The sequence below is a fragment of the Chaetodon auriga genome, chromosome 23 (assembly GCF_051107435.1).
Source record: "Chaetodon auriga isolate fChaAug3 chromosome 23, fChaAug3.hap1, whole genome shotgun sequence".
Taxonomy (NCBI): domain Eukaryota; kingdom Metazoa; phylum Chordata; class Actinopteri; order Chaetodontiformes; family Chaetodontidae; genus Chaetodon; species Chaetodon auriga.
In genome coordinates, this window is record NC_135096.1 from 3,578,719 (window position 1) to 3,601,614 (window position 22,896).

Here is a 22,896-nt window from a genome sequence, read left to right on the forward strand (position 1 = left end):
TAAACAGTGTTGATAGAGAGCTGCTTCCCCCTCTTGAGGCACTGAACGGTTTGCCAGAATTTCTTCGAGGCCGACCGGTAGTCCTCCTCCATGGCCTCCCCAAACTCCTCCCAGACCCAAGTTTTTGCTTCTACACCGCCCGAGCTGCCGCACGCTTAGCCTGCCGGTACCCGTCAGCTGCCTCAGGAGTCCAACCAATCCTGATAGGACTCCTTCTTCAGCTTGACGGCTTACTTCCGGTGTCCACCACTGGGTTCGGGGATTGCCGCCACGACAGGCACCAGCGACATTACGGCCACAGCTACGGACGGCTGCATCAACAATGGAAGTGGAGAACATGGCCCATTCGGACTCGATGTCTCCAACCTCCCTTGGAATCTGGTCGAAGCTCTCCCAGAGGTGGGAGTTGTGGCTGTTCGGGCCATAGGCCGAAACTACAGTGAGAGACCTATCACCGAAGGCGCAGGGAAGCGACCCTCCAACACATGATGGCTGAGCTAGGGGGCTATAAGCAAGCCCACACCAGCTCGCCGCTTCTCACCACGGGCAACTCCAGACAAGACCCGGCCACCAGACGCTCGCCTGCAAGCCCCAACCCCAGCTTAAAGAGGCCATGTTTTGGTAATTAATAATCTGGTTTCTTCTGCTCTGTGGCATCGGTTGGCCTGTGTTGATCCCCCAGTTTCTCTTTTATCACAAACTCAGAGAACTTTCGTGGATTTCTTTTGGGACAGGTTTCACTGGGTCCCTCAGAGTGTCCTCTTCCTTCCTAAAGCTTGGTTTACGCTTCTGCGTCGCGGCGACGCCGTACCTACGCCGTCGACGCAGACCCCTACGCAGACCCTACGCCGTAGCCTGACGCGCACCTCCAAAAAATCCTAACTACGCGTCGCGTCGACGCGTAGTGACGTGAACGTCGAGGACTGTGATTGGTCCGTTCAGAACGTAATTTTCGGTTCAGTCGCAGCCCTATGGTCGCAGCACAACAACACCGCCATTTTCAAAGTTTCTGTGGTGAGAGCTACAAGAAAAACTGGACCAAGCCGAAGAAAGAATTATCAAGGAGGTACGCAAGTACGACCACCTCTACAACTCCTCTTCGCGGCAGCAAGAGCCCCCCGAAACCATACAAAGACACAGCCACACCCCCCTAGCGGCTTGGCGGTGAATTGCGGAGCAGCGCGTTCCCTCGACGCAGAACTAGGAATGCTCAGTGACGGCGTAGGGTGTACGCCGTAGGTACGGCGTCGCCGCGACGCAGAAGTGTAAACCAAGCTTAAGGAGGAGGGTGGACAAGGTTTAGTCCATCTGGCCAGCAGGGGAGCTGCATTTCACCTCCAATTCGCCCAGAGACTGCTTACTGGGCCTATGAATCTGGTGTGGAGAGCAGCATCCTATTGCATCCTGAAGCAGTGTGCTGGTCTGGGACTGGGTCTGCCTCTGTTTCTGGTGGACTCCAGCGAGCTGAACACCTCACCTCTGCCAGTCTTCTACAGTGTTTTTCAGTGTGGTCTCTACGGAGGAAGCAGAGGCAGGAGCAGGCCGACTCTCTGTGCTGGCTCCTGCAAGAACCTGTGCTGCATGGAGGACAATTGGAAGGTCCCAGCTGGGGTGGACCAACTCTGCACAGAACGCTTCACACTGCAGGAGCTTCCACTCTGGGCCAGATGGTGGAGGTGACCGGACCTGCGTTGGATGACCCTGCTGAACTGGCTGCTCGGCTGGGAGTGACATCAGCTTGAGTTATAAACCAACCACGAATGCACTCTTTTAACTGACTTTTGTAACGGTCCACTGCTGCCAAACTGGACTGATCCGTATGCTGCCGTCAGACTGTTCACTGGTTTTAAAAACTGTTCTGGTCCTTTATTCGAGCTTGTCGACCCTGCAGGTGTTGTTCTGGAGGATGCCTCAGGGCAGTCACTATACAAACTGATGGCAAAGACCTTGGACCAGAGCAAACTGAACAGGCACAGTGACACCCCATGGAGGACATACTGGGGTTTAAATCTTGACTTTAAACCTGCATTGAGGTCTTTATACAAACCTCCTTTAACAAGGAAACAGGCAGACTTGCAGTGGAGGATCCTCCATGGCATCGTGGCAGTGAACTCCTTCATCTCTGTGGTTAATGCTGCAGTAGAGGACAAATGTCCCTTTTGCAACCACGGGGAGACGGTGTTTCACTGCTTCTCAGACTTGTCTCAGGGCTCTGTTTGTGCTGCTGGAGGCCTTTTTTATTAGATGTGGAGAAGTTTTTACGCAGCAGGTTTTTATCTTTGGTTTTAAGTACACTCACCAAAGAAAGAACAAATGTCAGGTACCGTACTTTGTCTGAGGACAGGCTAAGATGGCAGTGTATGTGAGCCGGAGGAGGAAGGTGGAGGAAGCCTTGAATGTTGATGTGGTTCCTGTGTTTGTGAGAATGGTGAAGTCCAGACTGCTGAGTTCAGCTTTTACAGAGCTGCTCAGGACCTGGACAGTTTCCAGGTGGTGTGGGGTTATGGGGGGACAGAGGGACAAATCATCTTTGATCATGTGCTGATGTGACAGTAACACCTCTGGGAAGAAGCATGTTGATGTAAAATGTCATGAATAAAGACTTTATACAGAGAACAAAAAGATAAACGTTGGTTTAAAAATCTAAACCAGATCTCTCTCTCTCTCTCTCTCTCTCTCTCTCTCTCTCTCTGCTCCTTCCTGTCTGAACTTTACTTTCACTTCCTGCCTTCGGTGTGTGGCAGTTTGTTTTCTCCTCTGAAGCTCCAGCTGAAGGTGAAGTAACTCGTTTCAGGTGTTTTTTAATCAAGCTGTCGTTAGCTTAGCTTCAGCACAAACGGCATCGATCTGCAGCTCCGTCCATCGTTTCTCCAAACTCTGAGTTTAACTGTGAACTCTAGATGAAGGAGCTGAAAGCAGCTCCATTAAAAACATCGGCCATGTTGTGTGGATGTTTGTGAGTGTAAACGTTGGAATAAGAGCAGAAGCAGAGCGAGTTCATCCTCAATAGTTGATGTGGAGACAGCAGGAAGGAGCATTCAGAGGGCTGTGAGGAGCTGAAACCTTTTATTTCTCAATTCAGTCTGTAACTGTGTCACTAAATGAGCTGTCAGAGCTCTGAACTCTCCTCCAACAGCAACGAGTGTCGCTTCTTTCTCTAACTTTGTGCTTCAATGTGATCAAGAATCAATAGAAGATTCCTCTTTTAATATGACCTGAGAAGGCTTGATTGAAACACGCTTTTATTATTATTTTATTATTATTATTATTTTATTATTATTTTATTATTTTTCAGTGGTGGAAAGTAACTAGTTTACTCAAGTACTGCAGTTAAGTACAGTCTAGATGTACTTGTATTTTGTTTGATTATTTCTGCTATCTTATATTTCTCCTGAGTAAATATTTGACTTTCCCCTTCACTTATCGATGATCGAGGATCGTTCAGGCGTAAAGAAATTTTCAGTCATGTTGAATTTACTGAATATTCCACAAACTGAAGCTTCCTGTCAGATTCAGTCAGTGTGTGTCAGTGGATGTCAACGGTCGTCCAGGCATCAAGTGTGTGTTCACTTCACTGCAGCTTCATGGTGCCATCTAGTGGACTGATAGAAGTACAGCAGCTCGGCCTCACACTGCTGTCTGACTGCATTCTACTGACACTGATATGAAAGACGAGATAACAGCCAATCAGAGGAGGAGCAGCTGATATTTGGGCAGGAGAAACCATAAAAGGATGAATTCAGCTGATGTGCACATGAATGATTTGTGTTTCCTCTCCAGATCAAAGTGTGTGTGAGCTGACGTGAGTTCAGCAGCATGAATCGGTGTGAGGACAGAGAGGAGGGAGTCCGTCCCTCTAAAACCAGTCTGTGTGGGGACGATGACGGCCAGACCGAAGCTCAGAGGTGAGACCAGGATCTCTGACTGTCCAGGACTCGTCTCCATGTCAGAGCACTCGAATCTCTCCACCATCATTATTCACACTCAAAGCTCTGTGTGTGTTGTGTTGAAGGCCAGAGCAGCAGGACCCACCAGACTCTGCTGGACCTGGACCTGAACCTGTACCTGGACCCAGCTGTGTGTCCTTCAGGAGCGACCGGTCAATGGATCTCCCCATTTCTTTTAAACAGCAACATCTCTCTGACAGACAGTAAGTTGTTCTCAGTATTAAACTCGTGTTGGACAATTTGACCTGAAATGTCCATATGTCCTCCTCATGTTGTCCACTGCTGATGTTTGTCCTCATTAAATCCAGTCTGACCAGTTGTCCTTCTAATGTCATGTTGTCCTAGAATGATGATGAAGGTTAGAGCTAGATTAGTGTTAAAGGACATTTGTCCAGTCTGTCCCTAAACAGCACTGACATGTCCACATGTGGACACTGAAAGCTGAGGATAATATGAGGCTTCAGCACAAATCCAGTGGGGACCTTCCAAAGTCTCTTTACCATCAAACTTCCTCTTTGAATGTTGGACTAAAATGCTTCAGTGACCATCGTCTCTAAATAACAGTCAGGATATTTGTGCTGAGTCTCGTGATGCAAACGTTAGAAAACAGACCAACAGAGTCGGTGCTGATGGACTCCACAGTTTAGTTTGTTGTCTGCCAATCACAGTAAAATCTGCTCAGAAATCAGTCCGTTGAGTCCTGCTTTGGTCCAAGATTTGATGGACAAATGAAGCGATGATCCACAGACTGAAATTATTCAGCTTCATGTTTGATTGAACTTTGGTGTGTTGATCCTTTTCTTGTTGATAGCTGCTAGTTTCTCCAGCAGCTTCTGAGTCTGAAGAAGAAAAAGTGAATTTCCGTCCCTGGTGGTCTTCGTCTGTGTCTGACAGGATCTATGGGAGACCAGCCTCTGATGGACCTGGACCTGGACCTGGACCTGGACCCAACTGTGTGTCCTTGAAGAGGAAACGGTCATTTGGTCCCCTCAATGCCTCCAAAGATCGACCTTCTGCTGCAAAGAGGTAAACTGTTAATAACATTAAAATATCACAGATTCTTGTTTGAACTGTTATTTATCAGAGAAGCTTTTTAAACCTGTTTGTTTATTTTCAGCATCGTTCTTCTTCTCATTCGTTTGTATCCTCACATGTGGAAGCTGCCCAGTATAACCAGTCTTCAACTCTTGACTCCAGTTGAACATTTCCTCCACACACACCTTCTGACTGATGACTGCATGAGTATAAAACAGTGACTTGATTGAGGCTAACAGATGCTAACGAAGGCTAATCCTGATTCCACTGAGTTCCTCCATCAAATCAACATGTTGTGGTTTTCAGTCATGTGACAACACGAACACAAACATGTCAGTGATAACAGCTGGACTGAGATCAGCTGCTGTGAAACACAGAATGAAGCAACACAGAGAGTCTGAGGAAACACACAGTCTGTTTGTGATTGATGCTGCTGATGGATTCACAAAGTCAAGAACGACACTGACGGCGGCATCATGGTGCCTCACATCAGGCTGGAGTTGTGCCTCTGTGAAGACGTCTGATGCAGAGAAGGGTGTTATGGGTAACTAAAGGCTGCAGGAGCTCAGAGAGGAGACAAAGCTCAAAAATGTGTTGTGTGTCCAACAAGTGGACAAGAACAAATACATGTTGTCCAAGAATAAAAGAAAGAGCCAGAACAACTTCTATGAGCAACAGCTGCACCTGTTTTCTTCATGTAGTCCAGAGAAGAACGTTCCAGCTTTCATTTGAAACACAGCTGGATGTGAAATCACCCTCAGCTTTGCTTTGATCCAGTATTCTCTGCTTCTCTCTTTGGTTTTCTTATGTTTCATTGTCTTTATTGTGACTCACTGCCAATTTGTGCTGGACAGGTAGCATCCAGTTAGCTTGTGTGAGCTGTGTGATGCTGTCCACAGTATTATAGGGGTCAATGAGAACTGGAGGGACTCAACCAGACAAGCTGGTGAACCAGCACAGTAAAGTGAAAGCTGCACAGAAATGCAGACTGGACTGTTGATTCACGGTGGGATCAGCAGTACGAGCAACACTTTAATGTCAGTGGAAACCATCTGATTCAATGTTGGAATCAACACTTCAGCTCAAAGGACCTTCAGCTGGTGTTTGTCTCTGTGTGGACTGACATGATGTGAGCTAATTCTTCATGATTCCTCCACAGAGTCCATCAGGAGAGCTCAGAGGTTCCCAGTGGTCAGTCTGCCCAGCAGCATCAAACTCACCTGGACTCCATATTTATGGTCTGTACATGTACAACAGCTGCTTTCAAATCTATTCTGTTCACAATAATCTCCACACTGCACTTTTTAGACCAGTGGACCGTCAGTCTGTCCAACATGGATCTGATGTTTGCTTCCATGATTTCACTTTGTGTCATTCATATCATCTTCTGTTCCAGCTGCTGGAGGAGAACATTGTCTCTTTTGTGAGGAACGAGCTGAAGAAGATCAAGACGGTTCTGAGTCCAGATGACCCAGAATGCTTAGAGAGTCAGGGGGAGGATGAGGATGATGATGCAGAGCAGAGGAGGAGCAGCAGAGAGGCATTTCTGAAGATCACACAGCACTTCCTGCGGAAAATGAAGGAGGAGGAGCTGGCTGAGTGTCTGCAGAGCAGTAAGAGGATTTCTCTAAAGGTTTAACTGCTGGATCAGTGGAACATTCACTGATGTCTCAACAGATGGACCAAAATATGTTCAGACAAGGACATTAAAATCTCATCTGAACTTTATCAATCACTTATTGATTTATTTGTTGTGTCTTCATTCAGAACTTTTTGCTCCAGTTTGTCGGCGTCAATTAAATCTTAAATCTAACCTGAAGGAGAAGTTCCAGTGTGTGTTTGAGGGGATCGCTAAAGCAGGAAAGCGGACCCTCCTGAATCAGATCTACACAGAGCTCTTCATCACAGAGGGAGGGACTGGACAGGTCAATGATGAACATGAGGTCAGACAGATTGAAACAGCATCCAGGAAACCACACGGACCAGAAACCACAATCAGACAAGAAGACATCTTTAAACCCTCACCTGGACGAGATGAACGAATCAGAACAGTGATGACCAAAGGAGTGGCTGGCATTGGGAAGACGGTCTTAACACAGAAGTTCACTCTGGACTGGGCTGAAGACAAAGTCCACCAGGACATACAGTTCATGTTTCCATTCACTTTCAGAGAGCTGAATGTGCTGAAAGAGAAAAAGTTCAGCTTGGTGGAACTTGTTCATCACTTCTTTCCTGAAACCAAAGAAGCAGGAATCTGCAGGTTTGAAGAGTTCAGGGTTTTGTTCATCCTTGACGGTCTGGATGAGTGTCGACTTCCTCTGGACTTCCACAACAATGAGATCCTGACTGATGTTACAAAGTCCACCTCAGTGGATGTGCTGCTGACAAACCTCATCAGGAGGAACCTGCTTCCCTCTGCTCGCCTCTGGATAACCACACGACCTGCAGCAGCCAATCAGATCCCTCCTGAGTGTGTTGACATGGTGACAGAGGTCAGAGGGTTCACTGATGAACAGAAGGAGGAGTACTTCAGGAAGAGGTTCAGAGACAAGGAGCAGGCCAACAGAATCATCTCCCACATCAAGACATCACGAAGCCTCCACATCATGTGCCACATCCCGGTCTTCTGCTGGATCACTGCTACAGTTCTGGAGAATGTGATGAAGACCAGAGAGGAAGGAGAGCTGCCCAAGACCCTGACTGAGATGTACATCCACTTCCTGGCGGTTCAGTCCAAAGTGAAGAACATCAAGTATGATGGAGGAGCTGAGTCAGATCCACAGTGGACTCCAGAGACCAGGGAGATGATTGAGTCTCTGGGAAAACTGGCTTTTGAGCAGCTGCAGAAAGGAAACCTGATCTTCTACGAATCAGACCTGACAGAGTGTGGCATCAATATCAGAGCAGCCTCAGTGTACTCAGGAGTGTTCACACAGATCTTCAAAGAGGAGAGAGGACTGTACCAGGACACGGTGTTCTGCTTCGTCCATCTGAGTGTTCAGGAGTTTCTGGCTGCTCTTCATGTCCATCTGACCTTCATCAAGTCTGGAGTCAATCTGCTGTCAGAAGAACAAACAACCTACCATGACTCTGCAGAGACACATCTCCACCAGAGTGCTGTGGACAAGGCCTTACAGAGTCCAAATGGACACCTGGACTTGTTCCTCCGATTCCTCCTGGGTCTTTCCCTGCAGACCAATCAGACTCTCCTACCAGGCCTGCTGACACAGACAGGAAGTGGCTCAAAAACCAATCAGGTAACAGTCGAGTACATCAAGAAGAAGATTGAAGAGACACCTTCTGCAGAGCAAAGCATCAATCTGTTCCACTGTCTGAATGAACTGAATGATTGTTCTCTGGTGGATCAGATCCAACAGTCCTTGAGTTCAGGAAGACTCTCCACAGATAAACTGTCTCCTGCTCAGTGGTCAGCTCTGGTCTTCATCTTACTGTCATCAGAAAAAGATCTGGACACGTTTGACCTGAAGAAATTCTCTGCTTCAGAGGAGGCTCTTCAGAAGCTGCTGCCAGTGGTCAAAGCCTCCAACAAAGCTCTGTAAGTACAGAGATAGTGAAGTTTCTTCATCAATAAATACTCTGATATCTAACTTACTGTTTGCTTCCTTGCTGTGTCTCTTCAGACTGAGTGGCTGTAACCTCTCAGAGAGAAGCTGTGAAGTTCTGTCCTTAGTCCTCAGATCCCAGTCCTCCAGTCTGAGAGAGCTGGACCTCAGTAACAACAACCTGCAAGATTCAGGAGTGAAGCTGCTGTCTGCTGGACTGGAGAGTCCACACTGTGCACTGGAAACTCTCCGGTCAGATCAAGTTACTGTTTGTTTTGACAAGCATAGACGCTGTATCACGTTTAGCTCTGGAGGATGAACTCTGAATCAGTTTGACAAAACTTTTAAAGTGTGCTCTTCTTTGTGTGAGCTGCCTCTACAAAACAGCTTTATTTGTTAACTGAGGTTTCCTTCATCAGCCTCTGTGCAGATTCCTGTAAGAAGAGATGTTTGGTTCATCAACACTGTCCCTGCAAATAGACAAGAGAGACATGCTGACAGAAAGCTACGAGCCGATGATAAATACCAATGAACTCATCAGTTGTTCTATTAGCTGCAGTACCAGCAGTGTCAAATGAAACTGACAGTAAATCAGGACCAAACATAAAACCAGAATCCAAAGTGGTCTCTGGATTCTGTACCTTCATCATTCTTTTAGTGTGTTGAAGATCTGCTGTGTCAGATTTAAAGTGTTAATATGACCTGAAGCAAACAGAGACAAAATGATTGATTACCAGCTAAATGCAAGAAGGTTCCTGTGGCTGAAAACAACATGAAGCATCAGGTTTGTTCTGCTGTGGTCACACGGCTTTGAACGTCTGGATCAGCAGGTCTGCAGACAGAACGTATTCCCTCAGCTGAGAGTCTGGATCCTCATAGAGAAAACCATCAGGAGAAGAATTAAAGTTCAGTCTGAAACTGAACAGAACCTTGTCTGGAGCAGGTCAGGTGTGCAGTATCAGTCACCACAGAGATCTAACCAGGTTAAGAGAGAGACGCCTTCATAACACTGAAAACTGTTCTCAGCTCAACAGACCTGCTGACCATTGGTCTCTGTTTGGAGTTCAGCCCTCTGGTTGTGTTTTTCTCTTGTTTGCTTTGTAAAACAAACAGCCTGCCGTGCTCATCCAGTGGATTGTGAGCTGTAGTTTTCCCGGGAAACACACTGACCTCTTTGGCTGTCACAGTCTCTGTCACTATCTGGCCTGAGTGGGTAATCTTGACCACAACCAATCCTCAGATCAGGCAGTGATCATCCTTCGCACCTGGCCTGGTGCTGCTCCACCCTTTGCTGACGGAGTGTCTCTAGGCTGGACAGAGTGGACAGGCCGGAGTCCACGGCACCACCTGCCTCTGGCTGTCCCTCCACACGCACCGAGCCTGGAAAAATCACTGATGCAGCAGGGCAGGGTTTGTTTTGAGCAGAGAGAGAGGACTCATCAGGGAAGATGGCGACTGCAGGGTCCATCCAATGGCTGGACAGGCTGCTGTTGGCAGGTGCTGGTCCAGTCTCAGAGCTGGGTCTGGGTCCAGCTCGCCAGAGAATGAAGCAAAGTGGTGCTTGATGTGTGTGGCCATCAGGAGGGATTGTGACAGCCTCAACCACAAACACAACCAGAGCTCCACAGAACACAGCCTCTATGGCTGACTCAAACTGTTCCTCTGAATATATCACACAACTCTGAGCTTTCAGTCAGTGGAACAGCAGCACAGCTGTGTTCTTACAGACATGAGGACAATGAATGGACGCCTGTGTGGACTGCGACACGCTCAGTGAATTATTTCCTACCAGCTCAGTGAACTTGTAGCTTGAAACTTCAGTGTCACTCACAAAGATAGGAAATTTGTGTTTCAGTCTCTCAGACTCTGAAACTTCACTGCTGAAAATATCTGAAGTATATTCAGATTATCTGTTTGCACAAAACCTTTTCAAACATGGAAAAATATTTCTACAGCTAAACTTTCATTTGTGAGATTTTTTAAATCAAACTCACACATTCAGATTCGTGCATACTATTTTTTCACATGTACACAAAAGATGATGTTCAACTGAAGGCTGTGAAATTATTTCTGAACATCATTTCACAAAAACTCAAAATATCAATGAGCCTCATTTTCTCCCAGATTCATTTTTTATATCATGTGACGTTGGTTTCTGGATGTCTATTTATTCCTGATTCAGTGATGATTTATTGTCACATCTACAACATGTTTATGATGGAACAGCAAAGATTTGAATGCACGCTGAGACGAGACTCAACATTTTAAAATAAATGTTCTTTTTCTTCATCTTCTTCTTCAGACTGAGTGGCTGTAACCTCTCAGAGAGAAGCCGTGAAGTTCTGTCCTCAGTCCTCAGCTCCCAGTCCTCCAGTCTGAGAGAGCTGGACCTGAGTAACAACAACCTGCAGGATTCAGGAGTGAAGCTGCTGTCTGCTGGACTGGAGAGTCCACACTGTGCACTGGAAACTCTCAGGTCAGATCAAGTTACTGTTTGTTGTACAAGTGTTGACATCTTTCTTTCACCTCAGAAGTCCACATGTTTGACACATACATATATTGATTGGCAGATTTTTTCTCTCAATGTTCCTTTCATTAATGAAGTCTGGCTGAGATGGAAATCCTCATTTCTGTTTTATTGTCATGTGATTTTGATTAGTGGACGTCACTTTATTCCTGATTCAGTCATGATTAATTACCACAAAGGTGTCGCTGAGGACTTCAGGAAGTGAAGTGTCGAGTGTAAGGTCGTTGACCTCAAACACAGAAACTGCTGAGAATTATTATGTGTTGTAAATTCTCCCACGTGATGCTGCTCAGCCTATCAGATCTCTGCATTTTGAGAGCAATGGTTTGATGGACACAGCAGGACTCTCAGATGATCTTCCATGTGTGTTGTTCTGTGTGTTTGCAGGCTGTCAGGCTGTCTGATCACAGAGGAAGGCTGTGCTTCTCTGGCCTCAGCTCTGAGATCCAACCCCTCCCATCTGAAAGAGCTGGACCTGAGCTACAATCATCCAGGAGACTCCGGAGTGAAGCTGCTGTCTGCTGGACTGGAGGATCCTCACTGCAGAATGGACACTCTCAGGTATGAAGAGGCTGCTGCAGCCACAGTCAGTCAGTGTGAAAGAGGAGGAAGAGCTGGAAACATGTTGTCTGTCTTTTTGGTTGATGGTGGATGTGAGTGAGACATGAACAATCACACATGTAGGAAACCTTTGTCCTTTGATCACAACATAAACACTGGTTGAACATGAAAAGGACATATTTGTGTTGGAGGTCTCAAGGAGAACATCTCCAGGAACAAACATGATAATGACCTGTTGGTCATAATTGATGCAGTTTGGACAGATCTCTGCATGATAAAAGAACTGTCTGTCAGTTTGACAAATGTCCTTTTTGTCTTCCAAAGACATAAAAACAAGCTTCCAATAAGTCCAAAGCAGTTCTATTTATTTCAAACTGCTGGAACCTGACAACCACAGAACAGAGCAGGACTTTTGAGATGCTTCATTCAAGTGTTTTCCTCAAAATGTTGGACTGTTCCTTCATCAGTGGAGAACAATTGGACTGAACATGGTCTTCACAGCAAACATGGCTTGTAAGTATTTCCATGTACAGACATCAAGTGGCTCTTCTTGTTCTGGTGAACTTCAGGAAGTTTGATTTCCACACAACAGAGTCATGATGACTTGTCTCAGATATTGAATTTATTGACAGTATTCACACTTCTAATGAACACATGAAGCATGGTCACACATGACGGGGAGAACCGTGTCCACTAATCAATGATTAAAGCTCTATTGGTTTGTTCAGTGAAGACAAAGTCAGACTGATTATTAATCATCACAGGTGGGAGAGCGAGAGAGCGATCAATGAATGAAGCAGCTTAGAATAGAAGATCAACATATTGTGTTTGTGTGTATGAGAGTGATGTAACGTCCATGTTTGCATGCTGAAAGAGGAGGTGCTGCTCTGACCCCCCTCCTCCTTTCAGGGTGGAGCCTGCTGGAGTCCGATGGTTGAGACCAGGTCTGAGGAAGTGTAAGTGTGTCTTTAATTTGACTGATGAAAACAAAGCAGAGCACATTCAGCCATCTTCAAACTGTGACATCACTCATTCACATCTCTGATGTCATCATCAAACTGTCCATCAATCAACAGATGATGGATCAATAACTGCAGCTGTTTTCTTCTTCTTCTCTCCATCAGATTCCTGTGAACTCAAACTGGACACAAACACAGTGACCAGAAACATCAAACTGTCTGACAACAACAGGACGATGACACTGGTGAAGGAGCGTCAGTCATATCCTGATCATCCAGACAGGTTTGACCACTGGCCTCAGCTGCTGTGTGGAACTGGTCTGACTGGTCGCTGTTACTGGGAGGTCGAGTGTAGAGGAAGAGTTGATGTATCAGTGAGTTACAGAAGAATCAGAAGGAAAGGAGACAGTGATGAGTGTGTGTTTGGATGGAATGATCAGTCCTGGAGTCTGTTCTGCTCTCATGGTCGTTACTCTGTCCGTCACAATAAGAGAACAATGTCCATCTCCTCCTCCTCCTCCTGTGTCTCTCACAGAGTAGGAGTGTATGTGGACTGTCCTGCTGGCACTCTGTCCTTCTACAGAGTCTCCTCTGACTCACTGATCCACCTCCACACCTTCAACACCACATTCACTGAACCTCTTTATCCTGGCTTTGGGTTCAGGTTCTGGTCCAGGTCTGGTTCCTCAGTGTCTCTGTGTCCTCTGTAGGAGGGAGAATCTCCTCCTGTTAGAGAAACACTGCTGAACAGATCAGTTGAGTCTGTGCAGGATCTCAGTCACATCAGTCTTTCAGGTTATTGGAATAAATTGATCAATGAACTTTGTTGAAAATAATTGAAAAGATTCCTCATTTACTTTGTAAACTTCTTCTACTTCCAGTCCTTTAAAGATGGAAGCTGTGATCATTAAACTGTGGAAACGCTGTTGACTTGAACCTTCAGCTGTGTGTTGATTTTATTCTGGATCTTCTTCCAATCAAAGTTGAATGTTGCTGTGAGTGTTTTCTGGTCTTTCTTCAGGTCAGGACTGCTGCCCGGACTCAGCTGAAAGATACAGAGAAACTTTTCTGATGCTGTTGTCCATAAAGAAATGTTTTTTTCCAGTTTGGTGTGGAAGAACTCACTTGGTCTTCACAGAGCCATGACTGGAACCACATCCGACACCTTTGGTATTAACTGGAGCACTGACTGTGAGCCAGACCTGATCACCGACATCAGTGTTGGACCTCAGTGATGCTCTGGTGTCCGACTGGGATCAAACAGCAGCTTCAATATCTGCTGCAAAGGCTGAGCGCAGAAAACTGGAGGTTGATGTGGCAGCACAGGCATGAACACAGTGTCACAGTCACGTTAATCACACAATGAGTGAAAGTTCCGCCGTCCACACACTTTTGGCCACAGTGTGACAAAAAGCCAAAGCGCAGACTGAGATGAAGCTGCTCTCTTTAGTTCAGTGAAGGTGTTTTGTCCTGTCAGGTTTTGAGTCGCCGACACCTTCATGAAACTGTGCAGATTGTCGAGTTCTTCCAGTCCAGCAGGGGGCAGCATCATCCCACTGATGAAGAGGAGGGAGCCCACGTGAGGAATCAATGTGAGTCAGATGAATGGAAACATCACAGAGTCCAGATTTCACACTGAAGACACGACAAATTGTGAACTTTGAGAGGAAACACACGAACAAACGCTGATTTTCCTGCAAAATCTCTGCGTAATATTCAAAACCTTCCTCTAAAATTCAGCCTTCTCTCAATGTTTTCCACAAAATATTTCACATTTTCACCGTTTTACTGCAGTGTCGTACTGACTGAGTCTCTGTGTGTTTCTGTGTGTATTTCTGTGTGTTGTTGTGTATTGTGATGGGACTCTGTCCTCCAAACGTTTGAAATATGTCACTTTTTCTTCTTAAATTAGGACTTTTTGTACATTTTGTCTTCTAAATTGTGTGATTTTATTGCCAAATGTTGTGTTTCTTCCTCTGTGTGTTTTAAAGGTTGTGTGTCTGTGTGTTGGTGTGTGTTGTGCTTTTTGTGCATCAGTGTGTCCTTGTTGCTGTTGTCATGAGGATGTTGATCATGTGATCAGCTGATTCTCTCACTTTAAACTCAGTCAGACGTTCCATCATCACTTTCAGCCTCCTGAACACACAAACACACGGTGAGCCTCTCCTCAAAAATTCAGTCGATAGATCAACTGAAGACACGATGTTCATACAAACGGGCTGTTTCTGCAGCTGTTTGATGTCTGAATATTGATTTCAGACAAAAAGGTCTTAATGTTTTATTTTGAAGGCTTGAATCAGGTGGTTTGTTTTGAAGTTTAGTCAGATGTTAAACATAAAGTGGAAACCAAAACATGTGAAAGGTGTGAAAGTGGAGAAGTATTTCCCAGACAAAGAGCTGTTCATGGAGTCAGTCAGGTCAAACATGAAGTGCAGAGGGAAAGGAGGTCTGTCTGAACAGGAAGTGTACAGGCTGAGGACATTTGGACAGAAAGTCAGACAAGAACTGAACAGAGATGATGGAGAGGACACAGAATAATGTCTCTGTTCTTTGACACTGTCAGTTTAACCTCCATACCGTTTCTCCTCGTTCCCTCTTCAAATTTAATTCCATTAAAACTGGTGCATGGTCAGCTATAGTTATAGGTAATATTTTGCATTTTGTGACATTTGAAATTTCATCTTTGAACATAAAAAAAAGAATCTAATCTAGAGTAAACCTTATGTGCATCAGAGTAAAAGGTGAAGGCCTTTTCCTGTGGATGTAAACAACACCAGACGTCTAATAGCCCCAACTCTATTTGAGCTTTTTGTTACGGCTTGAGAAGAGACAAGGCCAGGACCCAAATGCAGAGGCGGCAAAACAAGGTTTATTGTAGAAGGTGCAACAAAAAAATCACCTGAACCAGGGAATGACTGCTTGCAAGCAGAACAGAAAAATCACCACTACGGGGAAAAAGGTACCAAAAACAAGATAAGAAAAAAAAAAACTAGGCTTAGCTCGAAAGTAACAAAATAACTCAAAACTCAGCAACGCTGGAACTAGCAATCAAAACGCTAAACAAAAGGCGGCTGTAAAAACTAACACAGCGGAGATCACGAGAGATTCACAGGAGGCAGGAGGAGCGAGACGAGAGAAGCGCAGGAACTCAGTGCGAGCTGTGTTCGACCTGGAGCTAGGAATAGTCCGGCACCGGGGCAGAGCATGAGCTGGCTTAAGAAGCCCCGTGATTAATTGATGAGGTGCAGGTGCGTCTCATGAAGCTCGCAACCTGAGTGACCTGGCCCCGCCTCTCTCTCTCGCTCCGACCTGCTGAGAGAAGGAAAGAAAAAAAAGGCATGTGAACAGGGGAAAGGACAACTCAGGACCACAGCCTTAACAGTACCCCCCCCCCCTTAAGGGCGCCTCCCGGCGTCCTGCCCGGTTTACCTGGATACCTGTCGTAGAAGTCCCGCAGCAGTTGCGGGTCGAGGATGAGGGAGCGCGATACCCAGGAGCGCTCCTCGGGGCCGTACCCCTCCCAATCGACGAGATATTGAAAGCCTCGGCCCCGCCTGCGGACATCCAGGATGCGGTTTACGGTGTAAGCGGGGGAGCCATCGATGAGACGGGGGGGGGGGGGGGGGGGGGGGGGGGGGCGTCACACCGGCTTGAGGAGGGAGACGTGGAAAACTGTTCACATGCCTTTTTTTTCTTTCCTTCTCTCAGCAGGTCGGAGCGAGAGAGAGAGGCGGGGCCAGGTCACTCAGGTTGCGAGCTTCATGAGACGCACCTGCACCTCATCATTTAATCACGGGGCTTCTTAAGCCAGCTCATGCTCTGCCCCGGTCCCGGTGCCGGTGGCGCAGGAGGCTGGAGAGGGCTATCCGTCACCGGCTTGAGGAGGGAGACGTGGAAAACTGGGTGCACTTTGAGTGAGGCGGAGCCGGTACGCGTGGCATTGATCTTCTTATCAATGGGATAGGGTCCAATAAACCTCGGTGCCATTTTCCGGGAGTCGGTCGCCAGAGGGAGGTCACGGGACGAGAGCTAAACCTGTTGTCCCCCCTGATAATTCGGAGCCGGAATCCGGTGCCGGTCTGCCAAACGCCGGTTTCGTTCTGCGGTCCTTCCTAAAGCCGCCCTGGCTTCTCGCCACACTCGCCGGACCCGGTGGAACTGGGCTTGGACCACAGCCTTAACACCATTATACCCAATAATTTAGACCTAATATATCATTGTAATTTCGAGAATCTGGAGAATTTAGTAAAGCAAGATCTGAATAGGTGGAAAATCTTACCTCTCACATTATCTGAAAAGATAAATATCATTAAAATGAATGTTTTGCCATGTTTTTTGTTTCTATTTCAGAATCTGCCTACATACATACCACCCACAAGTTTTAATGTTTGGGATGGGCTGCTTAGAAAATTTTTATGGGACGAAAAGAAGCCAAAAGTGAAACTTAAGATTTTGCAGCAACAACAACAAAAAAAAAAAAAAAAAAAAAAAGAAAGAAAGAAAGAAAGAAAGAAAGAAAGAGGGGGACTTGCATTACCAAATGTAATTAACTACTATTACTCAGCACAGGTGAAACCAATTTTAATATGGATGAATAATGAGATGAGACCCAAATGGAAACTCATTGAGTTTAATTTGGCTGAATCACTCAGTACTTTGATTTTCTCAGTTTCGAAAAAAGCACAGATTAAAACACAAAGTTATTCTGTACATAACACATTTAAAATCTGGAGAAGAATATGTAAAATAACCAAAGTTAAGGAACAGGAAATCACTTGTTTAAGAGAGATAGCCTGGGATCCAGATTTTATTCCAAATAGTATTGATGATGTTTTTAAAAAATGGGAGATTAAGGGCCTCACAAGATTCTATCAAATGTACAAGGAAGAAGCAATGGATTCTTTTGAAAATACAGTAAATAGATATGGTTTAAACAAGAATCACTTTTACAGATATTTGCAAGTGAGAAACTATTTGAAGGAAAAAGTCCAAATTACATCTCTTGGAGATCTCCATCCCATTCTGAGACATATGATAAAGGCCAATCAAAAGCATAATTTGAAAAATATAACTGGACAAATGTATCAAATATTTCAGGATTACAGAACCGAAGACATAAATAACATTAAGGATAAATGGCAGATAGAACTGAAAACATCTATATCAGATGACGAGTGGAATCAGAGTCTTAAAGATCATTTCTCAAACATAAAATGGCCCTTCTGCCAAGAATATGCTTGGAAGATAAATATACGGTAGTTTAGAACACCAGTGATGTTAAGCATATATACACAGAATAATTCTAGCTGCTGGAGGGAATGCGGGGAAGACAAAGCGGACCACACTCACATATTCTTTACATGTAAAAAAAAATAGAAATGTATTGGTCAGAAGTCATACACATAATAGAACAGATGTTTGGGAAATTGGGCCAATTTAATAAACACACTTTATGGTTGGAAGTAGGTTTTAATGGCCTTCGAAAGGATGAAGAATATTTATTTTGGATTCTGAGAATTACAGCACTCAAACTAATAACAAGAATCTGGAAAAAGTTGGAAGCCCCCAAAGTAAATAAATCGCTAGAGACTGTAGAGAATATTTATAGGATGGAGAGAGTAACTTATAGAATTAATAAGAAAGAAAAGTTGTTGGAAAAAAGATGAGCTCGATTTAATTTAAAGTAACTAGATATATCCTCTGTATACAGTAGAGATGAAGCCTAAAAAAAAAAAAAGGAAAAAACTACTTACCGTTTCTGTGCGCATTTATATTACTGTTGTATTTGTTGTAATTGCGTGCGTATTTTTTGCTGGGTAATGTTATTTTTTATTTATTTATTTATTTTCTTGCTTACTTTTGGGGTATTTGTGTATAGGTATTTCAAGTTATGAAAGGTTATGTTTGACTGTGCCACACGGGTGAAAGATAACAAAAAACTAAATATTGTGTCAAGTTATTTAAATAACAGGATGTGTATTGTAGGAATGTCGTATACTGTACTGACACAATAAAGTATAAAAAAAAAAAGTTACTTTTTTTCAGTTGTTTCTCATGTACCGTTGAAGTTTGAAGACTTTTCTAAAAGTCTTTGACAGATTTGTTTAACAATGATTTCCAAACTTGTTTTTCTGCTTTCGAAGATGAAACTTGACTCCAAATCAAAGTTTGAGTCACAAACAGTATCACGACATGTTATCAGACACCAAAACCTCTGCTGGTCAAACTGAAGACTTGTTGGTGGTAATAAAGTTGTTTGAATGAAGTGGACGTCTGCTAACGAGGTCCACGTCCCTCAGGTTGTCTCTGGTGTTGAGGGAAACCTGTGCTGCTCTCGCTGTGGTCACTTGTCTTGGATTTTGAAGGTTGCTGTCTCCTTCCTCATGTCTTAATACGTCAACAGACAGTTCAAGTGTTATCAGCCATCAGGAATTAGTTTGTGCTCACTTGAATCTTGGTTCAGCTCGATGTTGTTGAGTAAAATGAACCATGAAAACACAACATGAAGTGAAACAGTCAAGATGATATCTGATATTTTAACGGTTATCGGTCTCCTTGATTTCTAATAATCTGTATCAGCCCTGAAAAAACCGTATCGGTGGACCTCTAGTCCTGATCTGAGAGACACAACAAACACTCACAGCAACATTCAGCTTTGATTAGAACAAGATCCAGAATTGAAATCAACGCACAGCTGAAGGTTCAAGTCAACAGTGTTTCCACAGTTTAATGATCACAGCTTCCATCTTTAAAGGACTGGAAGTGGAAGAAGTTCACAAAGTAAATGAGGGATCTTTTCAATCATTTTCAACAGAGTTCATTGATCAATTTATTCCAATTACCTGAAAGACTGATGTGACTGAGATCCTGCACAGACTCAACTGATCTGTTCAGCAGTGTTTCTCTAACAGGAGGAGACTCTCCCTCCTACAGAGGACACAGAGACACTGAGGAACCAAACCAGGACCAGAACCCAAAGCCAGGATAAAGAGGTTCAGTGAATGTGGTGTTGAAGGTGTGGAGGTGGATCAGTGAGTCAGAGGAGACTCTGTAGAAGGACAGAGTGCCAGCAGGACAGTCCACATACACTCCTACTCTGTGAGAGACAGAGGAGGAGGAGGAGGAGGAGGAGGAGGAGGAGGAGAAGAAGATAGGTATTATTATGCTATTGTGACAGGCAACGTAATCACCACCATCAGAGCAGAGCAGTCTCCAGGACTGATCATTCCATCCAAACACACACTCTTCACTGTCTCCTTTCCTTCTGATTCTTCTGTAACTCACTGATACAGAAACTCTTCCTCTCCACTCAACCTCCCAGTAACAGCGACCAGTCAGACCAGTTCCACACAGCAGCTGAGGCCACTGGTCAAACCTGTCTGGATGATCAGGATATGACTGATCCTCCTTCACATACGTCATCGTCCTGTTGTTGTCAGACAGTTTGATCCTTCTGTTCACTGTGTTTGTGTCCAGTTTGAGTTCACAGGAATCTGATGGAGAGAAGAAGAAGAAAACAGCTGCAGTTATTGATCCATCATCTGTTGATTGATGGACAGTTTGATGATGACATCAGAGATGTGAATGAGTGATGTCACAGTTTGAAGATGGCTGAATGTGCTCTGCTTTGTTTTCATCAGTCAAATTAAAGAAACACTTACACTTCCTCAGACCTGGTCTCAACCATCGGACTCCAGCAGGCTCCACCCTGAAAGGAGGAGGGGGGTCAGAGCAGCACCTCCTCTTTCAGCATGCAAACATGGACGTTACATCACTCTCATACACACAAACACAACATGTTGATCCGGCCTGCTTCTCCCTGCTGCCCCTAAACCTCTTCAGCTCTGCTCAGACACTGACAGCGACACTGATTCTCTCTCATCATCAAATCTGCCTTCATCAGCTCATTTCCTCATTTCAATCTGTTGCTGACTTCAATTCTAAGCTGCTTCACTCATTGATCGCTCTCTCGCTCTCCCACCTGTGATGATCAATAATCAGTCTGACTTTGTCTTCACTGAACAAACCAACAGAGCTTTAATCATTGATTATTGGACACGGTTCTCCTCGTCATGTCCCATATGTGACTGTGCTTCATGTGTTCATTAGAAGTGTGAATACTGTCAATAAATTCAATATCTGAGACAAGTCATCATGACTCTGTTGTGTGGAAATCTTTTCATGTCAAACTTCCTGAAGTTCACCAGAACAAGAAGAGCCACTTGATGTCTGCACATGGAAATATTTGCAAGCCATGTTTGCTGTCAAGACCATGTTCAGTCCAATTGTTCTCCACTGATGAAGGAAAAGTCCAACATTTTGAAAAAAACACTTGAATGAAGCATCTCAAAAGTCCTGCTCTGTCCTGTGGTTTTCAGGTTCCAGCAGTTTGAACTAAATAGAACTGCTTTGGACTTATTGGAAGCTTGTTTTTATGTCTTTTGAGGACAAAAAGGACATTTGTCAAACTGACAGACAGTTCTTTTTCCATGCAGAGATCTGTCCAAACTGCATCAATTATGACCAACAGGTCATTATCATGTTTGTTCCTGGAGATGTTCTCCTTGAGACCTCCAACACAAATATGTCCTTTTCATGTTCAACCAGTGTTTATGTTGTGATCAAAGGACAAAGGTTTCCGACATGTGTGATTGTTCATGTCTCACTCACATCCACCATCAACCAAAAAAGATAGACAACATGTTTCCAGCTCTTCCTCCTCTTTCATACTGACTGACTGTGGCTGCAGCAGCCTCTTCATACCTGAGAGTGTCCAGTCTGCAGTGAGGATCCTCCAGTCCAGCAGACAGCAGCTTCACTCCTGAGTCTCCTGGATGATTGTAGCTCAGGTCCAGCTCTCTCAGATGGGAGGGGTTGGATCTCAGAGCTGAGGCCAGAGAAGCACAGCCTTCCTCTGTGATCAGACAGCCTGACAGCCTGCAAACACACAGAACAACACACATGGAAGATCATCTGAGGGTCCTGTGTCCGTCAAATCATTGCTCTCAAAACGCAGAGATCTGATAGGCTGAGCAGCATCACTTGGGAGGATTTACAACACATAATAATTCTCAGCAGTTTCTGTGTTTTAGGTCAACGACTTCACACTCGACACTTCACTTCCTGAGGTCCTCAGCGACACCTTTGTGGAAATTAATGATGACTGAATCAGGAATAAAACGACATCCACCAATCAAAGTCACATGACAATAAAACAGAAATGAGGATTTCCATCTCAGCCAGACTTCATTAATAAAAGGAACATTGAGAGAAAAAAATCTGCCAATCAATGTATGTATGTGTCAAATGTGTGGACTTCTGAGGTTAAAGAAAGACGTCAACGCTTAAACAACAAGCAGTAACTTGATCTAACCTGAGAGTTTCCAGTGGACAGTGTGGACTCTTCAGTCCAGCAGACAGCAGCTTCACTCCTGAAACCTGCAGGTTGTTGTTACTCAGGTCCAGCTCTCTCAGACTGCAGGACTGGGATCTGAGGACTGAGGACAGAACTTCACAGCTTCTCTCTGAGAGGTTACAGCCACTCAGTCTGAAGAAGAAGAAGAAAAAGAACATTTATTTTAAAATGTTGAGTCTCTTCTCAGCGTGTGTTCAAATCTTTGCTGTTCCATCACGTCTGTAAGAACACAGTCATGTGTCCTTCATGAGGGGACAGTGTCAGACCTGAATCCTGTTCCTGAGTCTCATGATTAACAGGAGGCTCTGAGAGTGACTGAGTGCTGAAACAAATATATGAAGTGAACGATTTAAAGGATCAGCAGTTTTCTGCCAGCATTCCTCTCTCGTCTTATGTGCAGCAACAATCTTGATTTTCCTCTTTTATTTTTTACATTCTCCAAAGCTCTCCATTATAACAACCTGTTCCTCTGGACTGAAGCAGGGGGGACTTGATTGGTCCTTTATGTGGTGACAAAGAGTCAAATGATGGAGCAAACGTCTCTTTTTATGGGAACGTGCACAGAGCCTGATGAAGGAAACCTGAGTTAACAACGGAAGCTGATAACCACCGTCGTGATGCCGTTATCTCTGCCTGGAGTTCATGTTTAGTTGAGGCAGCTCACACAGAGGAAGCCTGGCTTGGTCCAATTTGTTTTGTCCTTCATCCCACTGAGCTTCACATGAGACAGCCTCTGTGCTGGACTCAAACTGCTGACTCACAGTCCTTCAGAATTCATGTTTCCCATGACTCAGCACTCTGATCAATAGTCAATTCATCATTTTTGATGACCCATGCTGCACTTTGTGAAACCTCACTGTAGATAATATTCCTGCACAGATTTTAATTA

The 22,896-nt window shown here is 44.8% G+C and overlaps 1 protein-coding gene across 1 annotated transcript; it reads right to left on the reverse strand.

Annotated features, from left to right (window-relative positions):
• Positions 1 to 19,519: 19,519 nt before the first annotated feature.
• LOC143316312 (stonustoxin subunit alpha-like) lies at positions 19,520 to 22,297 on the reverse strand. Its single transcript, XM_076724198.1, has 5 exons — positions 22,274 to 22,297; positions 21,966 to 22,075; positions 21,356 to 21,529; positions 20,254 to 20,300; positions 19,520 to 20,085 (listed from the first exon to the last, which is right to left on the reverse strand). The coding sequence occupies exons 1-5, from the start codon at positions 22,295 to 22,297 to the stop codon at positions 19,520 to 19,522; spliced, it is 921 nt and encodes a 306-aa protein (XP_076580313.1).
• Positions 22,298 to 22,896: the final 599 nt, after the last annotated feature.